This window comes from Moschus berezovskii, chromosome X, assembly GCF_049115385.1.
Source record: "Moschus berezovskii isolate FMDL1 chromosome X, NW_MosBer_1.0, whole genome shotgun sequence".
NCBI lineage: Eukaryota > Metazoa > Chordata > Mammalia > Artiodactyla > Moschidae > Moschus > Moschus berezovskii.
In genome coordinates this window covers 99,572,104-99,589,350 of record NC_142488.1, presented here as the reverse complement: position 1 = coordinate 99,589,350, position 17,247 = coordinate 99,572,104, and the positions used below count along the sequence as shown (strand labels likewise).

Here is a 17,247-nt window from a genome sequence, read left to right as displayed (position 1 = left end):
ATGGCTCAGTGGGTAAAGAATCAGCCTGCAATTCAAGAGACACAGGAGACATGGGCTCGATTCCTGGGTTGGGAAGATCCCCTGGAGGAGGAAATGGCAACCCACTCCAGTATTCTTGCCTAAAAAATCCCATGGACAGAGGAGCTTGGCGGGCTCCAGTCCATGGGTCGCAAAAGGTTGGACACGACTGAGCAACTAACACACACGTTCCTTTCATAACTTTTACTTCCAGAAGCTTCAGGAATAATGGGAGTAATATACCTTTTCTTCTGATTGACAGGCACTTGGACACCCCACTGTACATCTCGGAACAACAGAATCACCTTCCAGTATTTCTTCATTAGCCTGCTGGAAGCAGGAGGGCTATGTTCTTGGGACCCTGGCCCTTCTCCCACCTTATGCTCTGGTTCGCAACTCTGGGAAGACAGCGAGGACAACATGGCCTTTCATCTTTCAAGCTCCTGTGGTGTTTGTGGCTCTTGGTCCTTATGTCTCTCCCACTGCAGGTGTGGGCACCACCCTACAAGATAGGGGTGGTGGGCCCTTGGACTTGTGATCCATTGTTCTCAAAGGCCCTGCCTGAGACTGCTGCTCAGTTAGCCACTGAGCGGATCAACAAGGACCCAGCCTTTGACCTGGGTCACTCTCTTGAATATGTGATTTTCAATGAAGACTGCCAGGCTTCCAGGGCTCTCTCCAGTTTCATTTCCCACCATGAGATGGCCTCAGGGTTTATTGGACCTGCCAACCCTGGCTACTGTGAGGCAGCCTCACTCCTGGGAAACAGCTGGGACAAAGGGATTTTCTCCTGGGCTTGTGTGAATTATGAATTAGACATTAAAAATAGCCACCCGACTTTTTCTCGGACCCTCCCTTCTCCCATCCGGGTGCTGCTAACTGTCATGAAATATTTCCAGTGGGCTCACGCTGGAGTCATTTCCTCAGATGAAGACATTTGGATGCACACAGCCTATCGAGTTGCAAGTGCTCTTCGGAGCCGCGGCCTACCAGTAGGGGTCGTCCTGACCACAGGACAAGACAGTCAAAGCATCCAGAAAGCTCTCCAGCAGATTCGCCAGGCAGATAGAATTCGCAGTGAGTGCTTTCTCGGGGCTCAGCTTTCAATGTGGCTTCAGTGAAAGGTTTCTGACCCTCACAGCCTAGGATAGCACATTACTCCCCAGTTCTTCATGCATTTGAGCCCTTTCAATCACACTAAGGTCCCAAGACTGTCCTGCTTCAACAGAGCCTATTTTATGAACTAAGTACAAAGACCTCTGTGGTTCAAATGCCCTTGGTTGCCAGTGCCTGCTTTCAGCACCTCGGTGGGGAAGATTAGCATCAAGAGCACCTATGGCCACACACCCTCCATGCTCTTAGGACCTCGGCAGTTTCAGATCAGCTGAGAAGGGGTGTTCTTAGAGCTTTATTTTTGTCCAGTCTAGTCACTGAAGTGAGATTTATCTTTGATTCCCTTCTGGGTACTTTCCCTCATAGATGCCCAGTGCCTCTGGGTCATCACCTCTCACTTAGAACGTGTCTTCTCTGGACTCCAAAATGCACACCCACCCCTTCTTGCTTTCCAGTCCTTGAAAGCAGGGTTTTTCTCTCTCTGCAGCACACAATGAGCTGATATGGAGGGACCTAGCTGATAAAAGAAAGCATATTAAAATGAGAAACCTACCTAAATTGTAACCATTCCCCTTCCAAGGGAAGTTTTCTGTTCAAAGATGATTCTTGCAGAGACCATGGAGCAACTGTGAAGCAGAGGACTGACCCACTGACGAAGGGCGAGTTGGGTGCATTTGGGGGAAGGGGAGGACTCTTCCTGGTCCTCTTAAATCAGATGGATATGTTTTACATGTACTTATTGCAAGCCCTTGTGACACTGGGTCTTGATTTTTTTTCCTATTCTAATTGTTTAATCTCCACCTTACCTTTTTCTGGAAAGTAGCAGTGATTTGTGGGAACACTGCTCAACCTCTATTGTAGTCATTCCATCACTTTAAGACAGATAGCTCAGAAATTACTTGTCAAACTGATTACCTCTAGGATTAGTCCTGGTCCCAGTCATTTCCTTAACATGTCAATGCACTTGTTAGAGAATGGTCCAGCTTGGGGCTGGCCTATACCCAGAAACTCAGTTTAAGTGTTGAGTATCTCCAGTATTGGACCTTAATTATGATCATTATGGGAGGATGAGGGCAAGAATATTTAGTTCCAGGAACTACAGTAGTCTGTTTCTAGCTCCAGTCTATCAGTTCAGTTCAGTCGCTCAGTCGTGTCCAACTCTTTGTGACCCAATGAATCACAGCACGTCAGGCCTCCCTGTCCATCACCAACTCCCGGGGTTCACTCAAACTCATGTCCATCGAGTCGGTGATACCATCCAGCCATCTTATTCTCTGTCGTCCCCTTCTCCTCCCGCCCCCAATTCTTCCCAGCATCAGAGTCTTTTCCAGTGAGTCAACTCGACGCATGAGGTGGCCAAAGTATTGGAGTTTAAGCTTCAGCATCAGTCCTTCCAAAGAACACCCAGGATTGATCTCCTTTAGAAGGACTGGTTGGATCTCCTTGCAGTACAAGGGACTCTCAAGAGTCTTCTCCAACACCACAGTTCAAAAGCATCAATTCTTCAGTGCTCAGCTTTCTTCACAGTCCAACTCTCACATCCATACATGACCACGGGAAAAACCATAGCCTTGACTAGACGGACCTTGGTTGGCAAAGTAATGTCTCTGCTTTTTAATATGCTATCTAGGTTGGTCATAACTTTCCTTCCAAGGAGTAAGCGTCTTTTAATTTCATGGTTGCAGTCAGCATCTGCAGTGATTTTGGAGCCCAAAACAATAAAGTCTGACACTGTTTCCACTGTTTTTCCATCTATTTCCCATGAAGTGATGGGACCAGATGCCATGATCTTCGTTTTCTGAATGTTGAGCTTCAAGCCAACCTTTTCACTCTCCTCTTTCACTTTCATCAAGAGGCTTTTGAGTTCCTCTTCACTTTCTGCCATAAAGGTGGTGTCATCTGCATATCTGAGGTTATTGATATTTCTCCCTGCAATCTTGATTCCAGCTTGTGCTTCTTCCAGCCCGGCGTTCCTCATGATGCCCTCTGCATATAAGTTAAACAAGCAGGGTGACAATATACAACCTTGACGTACTCCTTTTCCTATTTGGAACCAGTCTGTTGTTCCATGTCCAGGTCTAACTGTTGCTTCCTGACCTGCATACAGGTTTCTCAAGAGGCAGGTCAGGTGGTCTGGTATTCCCATCTCTTTCAGAATGTTCCACAGTTTATTGTGATCCATACAGTCAAAGGCTTTGGCATAGTCAATGAAGCAGAAATAGATGTTTTTCTGGAACTCTCTTGCTTTCTCCATGATCCAGCGGATGTTGGCAATTTGATCTCTGGTGCCTCTGCCTTTTCTAAAACCTGCTTGAACATCTGGAAGTTCACGGTTCACATACTACTGAAGCCTGGCTTGGAGAATTTTGAGCATGACTTTACTAGCGTGTGAGATAGAGTGCAATTGTGCAGTAGTTTGAGCATTCTTTGGCATTGCCTTTCTTTGGGATTGGAGTGAAGACTGACCTTTTCCAGTCCTGTGGCCACTGCTGAGTTTTCCAAATTTTCTGGCATATTGAGTGCAGCACTTTCACAGCATCATTTCTCAGGATTTGAAATAGCTCAATTGGAATCCCATCACCTCCACTAGCTTTGTTCGTAGTGATGCTCTCTAAGGCCCACTTGACTTCACATTCTAAGATGTCTGGCTCCAGGTGAGTGATCACGCCATCGTGATTATCTTCGTCGTGAAGATCTTTTTTGTACAGTTCTTCTGTGTATTCTTGCCACCTCTTCTTAATATCTTCTGCTTCTGTTAGGTCCATACCATTTCTGTCCTTTATCGAGCCCATCTTTGCATGAAATGTTCCCTTGATATCTCTAATTTTCTTGAAAAGATTTCTTGTTTTGCTATTCTGTTGTTTTCCTCTATTTCTTTGCTCCTTGCTCCAGTCTATAAGATCCTATAAATGTTAAGCAATCAGTGTGGCTCTGATTATTTCATAATAGAGCCTGATACTTTCAAAGCAGAGCACAAAATTATTTTCAAAGATATAAAACCACTTCCAAGGAGGAGTCATGCCAGAAACAAGCTAACACATATAATATCATAATTTTATAATATGTTACAAATCTTCATGAAGCCCAGTGTCTTCCTGCAAGTTTACGTTCCATAAGCATTTCACATCCCACCCATTCTAAATAGTATACTCTTTAAAATGACATTTTGTTCCCTACCATGAAATGTTAAATAAATCTAGGCCCCAAAGCTGTTTGGGCTTTCAGACTGAGAGGAGTTAGGATTGAGTTCTCAGCACCCACAACTCTTTTGAGGCAGGGAGGTAGCAAGTAACACTTATTATTGCCCTACTATTAGAGATTCGTTCCCTTAGGTCAATGGTTCTCACTCCGGTTGCACACTGGAAATACCTGGACATCTATTCAAAATGATTGGAGCCAAAGTACCACCTCCAGATATCCTGATGTTCTGGTGGTGAGGAGTGAGTCTTAAGGTAAACTTGTTGTCCAGTTGATCATTGAGAGTAGTGCACCAGCCAATAGCAGCATGAGAAGCAGGATTCAGAGTATGACTATAAATTAAGTATCGGGACTTTAGCCGCGAAGCCTGAGGTTCAGGGCACATCTCTGGTCCCATCAGAGAATGGGAGATCTGGTGAGAAACTGAGTTGGAATGGTGAGTGATGGTGGTGGTGGAAAATGAGTATGGTGGTGGTTTAGTCACTAAGTCGTGTCTGACTCTTGTGACCCCATGGACTGTAGCCTGCCAGGTTCCTCTGTCCATGGGATTCTCTAGGCAAGAGTACTGGAGTGGGTTGCCATTTTCATCTCCATGGGATCTTCCTGACCCAGGAACTGAACCCGGGTCTCCTGCATTGCAGGCAGATTCTTTACTGACTAAGCTATGAGGGAAGCCCCAATGAGTATGGATTGGGCCAACAGAACAAGTGAGGACAGTTACAATACACCAGATTCAGCACATACTAGATCAAATCTCTGTTGACTTAAAAAAAAAAAGCACAATGTGAGAGTTGCAAGTTGTTTTATCTGGGGCAATATGAGGACAGCAGCCTGGGAGACAGCACCTCAGATATCTCTGAGAAACTGCTCCAAAGAGGCAGGGGGAAAGGACAGAATATATGTGATTTCGGTGAAGGAGGAGTACATGCAGTCAAGCACATATTTTTTGTAGAAAGTTTCTGCTGGTCTTGGGAAGCCTCTGCTAGTCTTAAGAAACAGCCATCACCATGAATGATTTTAGTGCTTTTCTAGATATGAGGAGATACAAGAATTGGCCTCATAAAGTCAGCTCCTAAAAATATCTAACTATCTGAAGACCTGTCCTGCCAGTTTCCTGGAGCACAGAGTGCCTCATCTCTGCTCTCCACCCTGAACTCCTTCAAGGGGTGTTGAAGGTCAGCAGCTGCAGCGACACATGATTCAATCCTTGTAGAGGTAGATGGCAAGCACCCATGACAAGTGCCAACTTGTGGTTGACATCTCTAGCTGATTTTCTATCACCTTTCGACTGGGACTAGAAATATAGTACTACTGTATATAGTATTTATACAGTATAGTATACTACTGTAATAGTATTCCTAGCTGTTAACTATCATGACTGAAAAAGCACTAAAGTTTTCGTGGTGACCTCAGCTGAGAAGGACTGAGCAAGGCAGGACCTGGCCTCTTCCTTATTCTGCTGGATATGAAGCTACTTCTTAACACTATGGACCCCTAAACAAACCTTCAGAGTAGGACCTTTTGGGATGTACAAAACATAGTAGAAAGGGATCCCTTCCTTTGGAGAGGACTGGCAATGTTTGGAAGTAATGGAAATAGTTGGAAGACTGATTTCGTCTGACCTGCTCACAATGACAGTGATCACAGCCCCACGTGATGGTGGCAGTGGTGGTGGCAGTGAGACGTTGTGGTGGGGAGGGAGGGTAGAGAAGGTTAGCTTATTACTGGCTGGTATGCCATTTTTCTTTCACATAAATTTATGTTTCTGGTGCTCACTGGGCTTCTGGGTGGCTCAGTTGTAAAGAATCTGCCTGCTAAGGCAGGAGACATGGATTCAATCCCTGGGTTGGGAAGATCCCCTGGAGAAGGAAATGGCAACCCACTCCAGTATTCTTGCCTGGAGGATCCCATGGACAGAGGAGCCTGGTGGTCTGCAGTCCATAGGGTTGCAAAGAGTCACACACAACTGAGTGACTGAACATGAGCATTAGCATGAGTGCTCACTGGCACCTTACTAGAGTCAGAAGGAATGTCTTTCTTAGAAACCGGTCTAAATTGTGCTTGCACGACAGCAAGACAATGATAAAATTTAATTGTAAAGATGATCATAACAATAATAATGGTTGTGGGCTTTCAGAAGGGGAAACAGCGGGGGCGTTGTTAGAGGCTGCCACTGAGACAATGAAAACTCTACAGTTTACAAGGTATTTGCATATAGATAATGTCATTTAATCCTCTGGGGTATCCAGGAGAAAGGTATTCTAAGTTTTACAACACCTGTGGATCTCACATAACAAGTAGGTAGATACAGACATCACTAAAATCGAAGAATGGGGTAAATGAACTTCCAGAGAAGTTGATATTCCGTTTCTCCCAGATTGTCAGCTCATTTCCTTTAAGCTTCAGAGGCAATTACCAATTATATTTGTTTCCAAAAAAGTCAAAAGGAGAGATATTGATCAAAGACAAAGGCCTCAACTTATGGTCAGGGCTGCTGTGTGTGGTTATGGAAGTTGTGCCCTGCACAAGGGAACCTAGCTGAGTGGACATGAGGGCCAAAATTCGTTCACTCTCCACTCCTTAAACCATGAATCCTGTTGGAGGTTTTGATCCTGTGGCAGGAAAGAGCATCTCTCACAGGCTGAGCACCTGTGGAATTGCAATTACCCAGAAGTTCTTTTGCTAATTCTCACAAAGACTAGCAGGAGGCCCCACTGAAAAGCTCTTTAAAGAACTTTTCAAATGGCTATTTCAAGCCCTCCTCCCTTCTCCTCACCTTTTTGCCTATCAATGCTTGGCTGATTGTGAAATCCTTTCAATTTGGGTTTACCAGGCTGTTGAACCATTTGGGGATTCCTTTAAATCCTTCCAAATTGGGAATGCTTAATTACAATATGACATTCAGTGACTAGGACACTGTCAGAATATCCTTCTCTTGTTCTTCCAAAATCAGATACCTTATTACTACCTCATTGTCAGGGATCTGGCCAGCCTCTGCCATCTGTTGAAGATTCTTGACACACACACACCAAAAAACAAACAAACAAAAAAACCACCAGTAATAATGACAACAATGATAAAAGCTAATATTTATTGAGTATTTATTAATGTTTGTTATTTTGCAAGGGTTTTATATGGACCATCTCATTCAATTTTTGCAACGGCCCTATAAAGTAAGGCCAATTACTATTAAATGCACTTTATGGATGAGACTTTAGAGTCTAAGAGAGATTAAATACTTGCCCAATACCACATAACTAGTGAGTGGATGAAGGCTGGTAAAGAATCTGCCTGCAATGCAGGAGACCCAGGTTTGGTCCCTGGGTTGGAAAGATCCCCTGAAGAAGGGAATGGCTACCCACTCGAATATTCTTGCCTGGAGAATTCCATGGACAGAAGAGCCTGACAGGCTACAGTTCATGGGGTTGCAAAGAGTCGAACAGGACTTAGTGACTGACACTTTAACTTTCATGGATGAGATTTGAAGGCTGCTGCTGCCGCTAAGTTGCGTCAGTCGTGTCCAACTCTGTGTGACCCCATAGACCGCAGCCCACCAGGCTCCTCTGTCCCTGGGATTCTCCAGGCAAGAATACTGGAGTGGGTTGCCATTTCCTTCTCCAGTGCATGAAAGTGAAAAGTGAAAGTTAAGTCACTAAGTCGTGTCTGACTCTTCGCAACCCCATGGACTGCAGCCTACCAGGTTCCTCCATCCATGGGATTTTCCAGGCAAGAGTACTGGAGTGGGTTTCCATTGCCTTCTCCGATTTGGAGGCTAAAAGAGGTTAAATAGTTGCCCAATATCATGTAACTAGTGAGTAGGAGAGCTAGGCTATGTATTCAGGTTGATCTAAAGTGGTGCCTCTCAAACCTAAGTGTGGGCAGAATCCCCTGGAAGGCTTACATCCCTCCTCCAGAGTTTCTGACTCGGTGGGGCTGGAATAGGGCCCTAGAATTTGCATTTCTAACCAGCTCAAGGTAGTGCTGATGCTGATGGTTTGGGGATCATACTTTGATAATCACTGGTTTAATGAAAGACTTAAGCTCTACTGCCTCTTGTGTACTTGAGAGATGCCCCTAAGGCATACTCACTTATTCAGCCCTTCCATTTTTCTCTCTTAACTTTTGGGCCCACTGATGAAATTCTTTTAAGTGCCTCAAAGTGATAAACATTATACCATTTTTCCTACAGTAGTAACAATAGTGATAGTATGACCAAGAACCTTCGTGCTGATATTTGGTATAGTTCAATGTAAATCAATGTGAATGGTGAAAGGACAGCTTGCACTCATGAATGGGTCCACTATCAGTGATGATATAATTATTGAAGACCCAGCCCAAGAGAAAATCTATAAACATCTAGGCTTCCTGCGTTTAAAAGCCCTCATCTGGGTTTCCTTGGTGGCTCAGTGGTAAAAAATCTGCCTTCCAATGCAGGAGACATGGGTTTGATGCCTGGGTCAGGAAGATCCCCTGGAGAAGGAAATGGTAACCCACTCCAGTATTCTTGCCTGGAAAATCCAATGGACAGAGGAGCCTGGCGGCCTACAGTCCATGGGGTTCAAAAGAGTCAGATACAACTCTTGTGTGTGTCTGAACACACACACACATATACACACATCCGTATAGCAGTTTAAGATAAAAGTAAAAGTAAAATCAAAAGCTGGGCAGCAGTAAAAGTACTTGTGATACCAGTTTTACTGGGTATGAAAAAGCATGATCTAATACAGACAGAATGGCCATTGAATGTAATATGTGTCTGACAGCATGCTGAGCTACTTGTACCAGTTCAACACTGGTGGCAGGTATGTAAGTGGTGGTCTCAGGACTTAAGGCTAAAAATGTGTGCGGTGTCCTCAATTGGTAGAAAGAGCCACACATCATGTACTGTGGTGTTCTAAAACTATGGTTTTTGAGGGCCTCCTGCACTGAATCACACTTTGGGGTGGTGATTGGGAAACATGCAGATTCTAGTTATGTATCCATTTTATAGAGTGGGTGGGGGAGAGCTGAGAGGAGGATGCTGTGAATCTACTTCTATCAGGCTATGGCCTGATGGGTGTGAATCCTGGGGGAATGTGAGACCTGGGATAAATCACACTGGATACCCCCCTCCCACTCTGGACTGCTTATTCTCTCCCATCTCTCTCAATGTTCATTAACATGAAATAAGTTAAGATGAATGCTAGTGGTAGGAAATGTCACAAAAGTTTAAAATGAAAATCAAGGACAGTAGAATGGAGGGCTTCTGTGAATTGGGAGCAGTGTTGTAGGCTCACAGTGTGACTAGGACTTCTAAGAACTTCTTCAGCACTAGCTAGTGAAAACATTTTCATCTCACAAGGTGTGAGACTGGGCTCAGGTTCCTCCACCAAGCACTCTATAGCCAGGAATCTGGGAGAAATAAACTTTGCTTTTGGAGAAACACAGTTCCTGTATCTCAAGGAAGTATTAGATAGAATATTTTAATATAGGAAGAGAAGTAGGAGTTGAGTGACTTGGGAATTAGCTTCTAGAGTTTCATGACATTTCCTGCTGCTAGCATTGAAGGGTTCTGAGCACCCTGCTACAGTGGGTACCACAGTATGAAGACATAGCTGTTAGACAACTCAAGGGGGGCTCAGGTGGCTCAGAGAAAGTGCTAGTATCATATCCTGGTGAGATGGGATCTCAGGAGGATGTATTTCCTGGTCCTTGTTTAGGCCATAGAGTGGCTTGACAGTTAACAATCAGGACGGAAACTTACAGATTAATATTATTCAATGATTACCTGTTGACCTAGACCTTGTCAAGGATTTAAGGTTTCTGTCTACTAATCCTTTCCTGACAACTTACAGGTAAAATCCCATTTTAATGAATGTCATTTTGCGATAATAAAGCTATTTAGTAAAATAATCATGTAGAACAGATGCATCCATAAATCCTTATTCACGAAGCATACAATCTATTAAATTAAGATGGTGTTGTTTGAATTCAGTATTTATGCTTTCTGTTTTAATCATGTTCAATAGCAAAGTCTTACCTTGCAAAAAATAGAGTATACTGTGATCATTCCCTCTTGAGTCTTCCATTTCATCATCTGTAAAATAATGAGGGAGTAAGAGGAGGTAGATGGTCTCAAAGTCTTTCCAGTCATAAAAATTCTGACTCTGCCTGAAATGACCTCCGTGTGGGCCAATGAAAATTAAGAGGAGAGGTTCAGGTTGAGGGTAAGGTCTTGAGCATAGTTAATGGCACAAGCATTAAAGACAGGCATGTTAGTATCTACCTGCCCAGCAAATATCCCTCTGAATTGTTCCTCCATACTAACGATCTGAAATGCCCATGTCTCACATCTCAAGGAACCCACAAAAGATACCCAATTCTTAACTTCTCTTTCTGAAATTTTCCAATATTCATTGTATACTTGGTGCATAATTATGTACCAGGATACAGAAATAAATAAAATACAATTTTTTTTTTTTTGCTTCAGGGAACTCATGGTTTCATAGTAGAGGCTGACGTAAATAAATAAGGACAATACATCTTGTAAGTGCCATGATGAATGTCAGTTCAGTGTACAGTGGGGATCTAAACCAGTGTCATAAGTTGGTACCCTGGAAAAAAGTATGGCAGATGGAGATTTGTCTGCAGGAAGCTTATTTGGGGATTGCTTTCAAGGACAACCTCTGTGAAGGAGAGACAGCAGTAGGATTGGAAAGAGAGAAATTAAACTGTCATGCAGCCACAACAAAGCCCCAGCCAGTCCCAGTGGGAACTCTGGATCTGGGATGGCCTTTCAGAATTGTCCAGAATTAAGGAGTGTTGGACTTTATGCCTCCATATTGGCCAGTCACTGGGCACAGGCTGATGCAGAGAAAGGCATGCAGTGTTGTTGACTTAAAAAAAGATTGTCACAACCTGAAAGTAGAGAGTTATTTTATTTGGCGGGAATGTTCAGGACTCTGAGCCTGGGAGACAGCATTTAAGTAGCTCTGAGAAAAGTGCTCCAAGGAGGCAGGAGGGGAAGTCAGGCTATATACAAGTTTGCAACAAAGGGAGCAGGCAGTCTGATCATCAAAGATCAGGTATCAAGTTAAGGAATTCAGCGTATGGGAATATGCAAGCCTCTGGGCTCACTCAATTCATTCCTTTCATATGTACCTCAGCTGTCTGGGGCCAGTCCTGTTTCCTTGTTCCCCCAGCTCCTCAGCAATCACCGTGTGGAGTGGCAGCATCCCCTGGTTTGCAGTTTTGGAAGCCCTCATTCACATTTGGAGGACAGAAATCGCTGACGGCTGTGACATTTCTTGTTGATTAATATGGCAGGAGATATTTTCATTTCACAGTGTGATAATAATTGTTTAACTGCCAGTTTATGGGGGAGGAGGGAAAAGCCCTGATTTGTAGCATTTGCTGATTCTCATGGTTTTGTAACGCCCACCATGGCCAATTTCAGGCTACCAACATGACATTAACTAGCTCAGAAAATCCCTGAAAATATAACCATTGGCTCTTGTGAACCAGCATGAGCCAGCTCCAGTACACTACTGAGGGGATACAATCTTGGGAAAGGTGGTTCTTACCTGAGGCCAGTTCCCAGGGAGGTATCAGCTATCATCTCCAAACATTCCCAAAAGCAAGGAGAAAGAATGTTTCATTACTGAAGGTTGCATCTGGCTGGCACACCACAGCACCTGGTACACATAGTGTATGTTAAAATATTTGTTGTATTTCAACCAACACGAAGCACTTAGTTTTATATAATGTTTTCCATTCAGTGAAGTAATTTTAATATTCCTTTCCCAGGTGGCGCTAGTAGTAAAGAACCCCCCTGCCAATGCAGGTAGACATAGCAGACCTCAGTTCAATCCCTGGGTTGGGAAGATCCCCTGGAGAAGGAAACAGCAACCCACTCCAATATTCTTGCCTGGAGAATCCCATGTACAGAGGAGCCTGGCAGGCTACTGTCCATAGGGTCACAAAGAGTCAGACACGACTGAAGCGACCTAGCTCAGCATGCATGCGCAAGTTAATTAAATGAATTTTATCTCTCTTGGGTAACCTCGATCTCATCAACGAATCGGTTTTGGAGAAGAAAGATGCCAATACTAACCTACTTGCCAGAGATACTGTTGGAAGAACTGGTCAGCTACCTGAAGGACCTGACAAAACTCAATATTCCCCCTTAATGGACATGTGACTGTACTAACTTGACCACAGTGATTCATATTTAATGGTGTAGCCAAATTTACGGAGCTCCGGACCTTCAGTCCTATTTTTTTCTTCTAAATCCAATCATTGCCTTGTCAGACATCCCTGTCACTCAATTTCCCCATTATACAATGTGTGATTATGAATCAGGGAAGTTTAATTCCTTGTATGGCTCACGAACTAGCTCCCGAGATATCCCTAGAGTATTCAACGGCAAGTTAGTACATCAGAATACATGTAGAACCTCTCAGGATGATAATATTGAAGGAGCTAATGGTCATTTGAAAATTCAAGTTATGGTGTGTGTGTGTGTGTGTGTGTGTGTGTTTGGTGTTAAAATCAACTTCGTAACTTACTAGGTATGCCTTAAAAAATGAAGGGTACAAGCTCTGCCTCAAAGAAGAAATTTTCTGGGGGTATTTAACAACTGCAAAGAAGGTTTTTGAAAATAGAGGAAGCAATATGTAAATGCCCAACATCAGTCATTGAACGTAGTTTAAGCATACTCAGTTCCTGAGATTAAAGGTTCAGTGTAAGCATGTATAATTAATATTTACCAGTGGCAGTAGGGTCTTTGCCTTTCTTCAAGGAGCTCAGAGTACTTGCTGGGCATTATCTAATTAAACCACTCAATGTACCTGTGAAATGCATTGGAATCTACATTTTAAAGATGTGGGCGCTGAAGCACAGTGGACTTAAACTAAACTCATTTAGCATGCCAAGGGCGAAATTGGATATAAGACTTTCAGTCTCATGATCTAGCTGCCTTTCTTCAACCGTGGCCAATCCACTCTATTCTAGCATAGCCTTGCCAAACAACATAGTTTCATAAGCCTAGGAAGAATTGGAGTGAATGCAAAGTAATTCCAATTATAAGGAAGTTGTATTTTCAAAAATTGAACAGATCACCTGTAATATTATTATAGCAGAATATGAGTTAGCGCCATTCATTTTCTATAATGGCCTTTGTAAGTGTGGGAACACTTGGTCAACATCTATTAGAATGTATGTTTGTAGGAGGTAGGCAATAAAAAGCAACAGTGACTATGGGAAATCTCCCGTCTTCTTCTAGGTGTCTTATTCTTAGGTATAATAATAGTTACCATTTATTGAGGGCTTCCCTGGTGGCTCAGCCAGTAAAGAATCAGCTTGCAATCAGGAGACTCCGTTTCGATCCTTGGGTTGGGAAGATCCCCTGGAGAAGGGAATGGCTACCCACTCCAGTATTCTTGCCTGGAGAATTCCTATGGACAGAGGAGCCTGGTTGGCGACCATCCATGAAGTCGCAAAGAGTTGGACGTGACTGAGAGACTGACACACACATACACCATTTATTGAGCACTGTGTGTTAAGCCCATTATATGGATTCCTCCTTCAGTCATCACTACCATCCCCTGAAGTAAATATTTAGGCAGAGAGAGGTTAAGTAACTTACCTAAGGGTGGGCATACAGCTAGTAAGTGGTGACATTAGGATATAAACCTAGGTCTTCTAACTCCAAAGCCTTTCATTATGCTACCTCCCACTTGCTATCTTTGTTCTTATTCCCGTCTAGTGTTAGACACTGCAGCCTGTAGACATATCTGATTTTTCCCTATTGCCTAATCAGAGTCCCTGAAAATACCTCAGCCTCAGCTCAAGGTTTCAACATCTTGCTCATCTTGAAGACATAAGATAGATATCATTTACAAATTGGTTATAGTACATTTATTTGTTTCTCCCAATCTGTAGTGTTTAGTTCTATATCTTACTAACATATTGCCGCAATAACCTCCCTGCTTTGTTGGTTTCAGTAATCATCATGTGTATGCATTCGGCTTTGATTGGGGGAGAGACTCAGACGCATCTCTTGGAATGGGCTCACGATCTGCAAATGACTGATGGCACCTATGTCTTTGTTCCCTATGACACCCTGCTCTACAGTTTACCTTATAAGCATACCCCCTACCAGGTTCTAAGGAACAACCCCAAACTCCGGGAAGCCTATGATGCTGTGTTGACCATCACAGTAGAGTCCCAAGAAAAGACCTTCTATCAAGCCTTTGCGGAGGCAGCAGCTAGAGGTGAAATTCCTGAGAAGCTGGAGTCAGATCAAGTAAGTACAGATTCACAAATTAATCATGATCAGAAAAACTCAAAAATCAGGAAGGTAAATATTTTTCCTATCTAGTGCCTCTATTCCTGAGGAAACTCAGTCAATAACAGGCAACTGCACACAAGTTAAAAACACCTTTTGTTTGCAAAAGCTTTTGTAAAACAGAGACACATTATTGGAGTTTTTATTTTTATTTTTTATCTTCAAGCTACCCACAATGACAGCATACAACCATGAAAAAGAAACAAAATGTATTTAAGAATAGGGACACAAAACTTTAATATATACTAGTGCTAAAATACATATTTTATATATATATATACACACACACATACATATAAGTGCTGTTCAAAGGAGCCTAGTAAAAATGAATCCTATTTCTGACCCAAGTTCTGATCAATTCAACAATTAGAGCTGGTATGTAAGAAGATACTGGCTTTATTATTGATAAAGCTGGTATTGGGGAATACAGCTTCTGTCTATGTGTATTTGAGTTTCCCATTATTGAATCTGAAGATTGATCAGCCTTCTCCATGTAGTCACCAGCATTACCAGACCCCTATATTCCTGGCCCATGAGGGCATGCCTTTCATTTAAATGTGTAACCTAGAAGAGCATGGTGGAGTATGTACTCCCTATAGGTAGCTCACTCCTAAGAGAAAGAAGTGAGGATGGCCTGAGATACACATGTTTAATTCTCTTTCCAAATGAACCAGTCAGACTAAGTCACTCCTCCTTTGTGGGAAGGAATGAGTAAGGTTGTGAAGAAGTTAGGGTTTTTTTTTTTTGGCTAGTAGGGCTATCTGTATATGAAAGGAATCTTTGGGAATGGGGAAGAATTCCTCCCTAATATTACATAAGAAATAATATATAGATATATATGTATAGATGAGTATATGTGTAAACATATTTCAGATTCAAATCACAGCCAGAGGGACTAGTGGAAGAAAAAATAGTGGCGACGGGAAGAAAGCAGAGAAATGAATGGACAAAAACAAAATGGATAAAAAAATGGACAAAAGACAAAAACAAAGAGGGAGAAATAAAAAGAAGTCCAGGAATATGAGAAGAAGATGGGGAGGCCAAAGATAGTTATATCAGAAAAAATACAGAGGGAATTTTTGTTTGTAGGTTAGAGGCCAGACATAGAAAGCACTCATTTTTAGAAGTATTTAGAGTGGCACATAAATAAGTTGAAAAGTTCTAGCATTTGCTAGCATATTGTATTAGTTATAATGCTCTGGCTGTAACTAACAGAGAGCTCAACACAAAATAGCCCAAGTAATTTTTTTTTTTCAAAACTGGAAGATATGGGGACTTTAGGGTCAGTTAATTCAGCTGTTCGATGACATTATCAGTGAACCAGGTTATTTTCACTTTTTCACTTTATAACCATAACATGCTGGCTTGCCCTCATAATTTGGTTACTCTCCTGGTCCCAAGATGACTGCTACAGTTCCGGACAGCACATCCAAGTAGAACTGTCTACAAACGAAAGTGAGAAATGTCCCTTTCTTGTGTCTCTTTTTAAAAGTAAGGAAATCTTGCCAAGAATCTCTTCAAGCAGACTTCTCCCCACACTTTCCTGATCAGTCATGTCCCATACTCATGCCAAATTGAATAATTTAGAAAGAAGAATGAGACCATTGTGACTGACCCTATGGTTGCTGGAAAAGTATGCACAATTAAAATTGAAATTCCATTAGCAAGGAAGAAGGCTGTCGTGTAGGCAATTGATTGTGCCTAACACATTCTCCCGGAGAAGGCAATGGCACGCCACTCCAGTACTCTTGCCTAGAAAATCCCATGGATGGAGGAGCCTGGTGAGCTGCAGTCCATGGGATCGCTATGAGTCGGACATGACTGAGTGACTTCACTTTCACTTTTCACTTTCACACATTGGAGAAGGAAATGACAACCCACTCCAATGTTCTTGCCTGGAGAATCCCAGGGATGGGGGAGCCTGGTGGGCTGCCGTCTGTGGGGTCACACAGAGTCGGACACGACCGAAGTGACTAGCAGCAGCAGCAGCAACACATTCTCCATGATCTTCTCCTTTGTGTATATTATTTATTCCTTTATTCTGTGCATTGCCTTTCTATCTGAATAAATGATTCAGGTCAACCTCAGGTTTTCTTATCTCTTTCTGTCCTGAGTATTGATAGCAAAGATTTTGCTGGTTCTTGTTCTAATAAAGAAGTAACTAACACAGATATTAACAGTTTTGGATTTGAACTTTATTGCCACTGATATGTTTATAATAAATCTTTCTTTTAGGAGACACACATATATTTATTAAAAACAATTCATTGATTTTTTGAAGAGTGGCAAGAATCCTGCAAACTTCCAAGAATGGTTGCTCAAACCAGTTGTTTGGTGTATTCACAGGCGAGCAACCAGATGGTGAATTTTTGTACTTTTTATCCAATGATATGGTATCATATAGATACAAGACTAAATCTTTTTTTTTACTTTAATCACAGGATTGAGGGAAATAGAAGTGTGTGTGTGCATGCGCACATGCGCACGCACGCATGGATGTGTGTATCTGTGTGTGTAATACGTGTATGTGAGCAGATATTTTGATACAAAAATTTCAGACCTTTTACTCTTAATAGTTGATACAGTCTCTT

The 17,247-nt window shown here is 42.6% G+C and overlaps 1 protein-coding gene across 1 annotated transcript in view; it reads left to right on the top strand.

Moving 5' to 3' along the window:
• Positions 1-365: 365 nt before the first annotated feature.
• The window catches only part of GUCY2F (guanylate cyclase 2F, retinal), a 104,321-nt gene continuing 87,439 nt past the window's right edge, over positions 366-17,247 (top strand). The window contains exons 1-2 of the mRNA XM_055393331.2: positions 366-1,095; positions 14,313-14,614. Coding sequence (XP_055249306.2) covers positions 366-1,095; positions 14,313-14,614 — 1,032 coding nt within the window. The remainder of the gene's footprint in view (positions 1,096-14,312; positions 14,615-17,247) is intronic.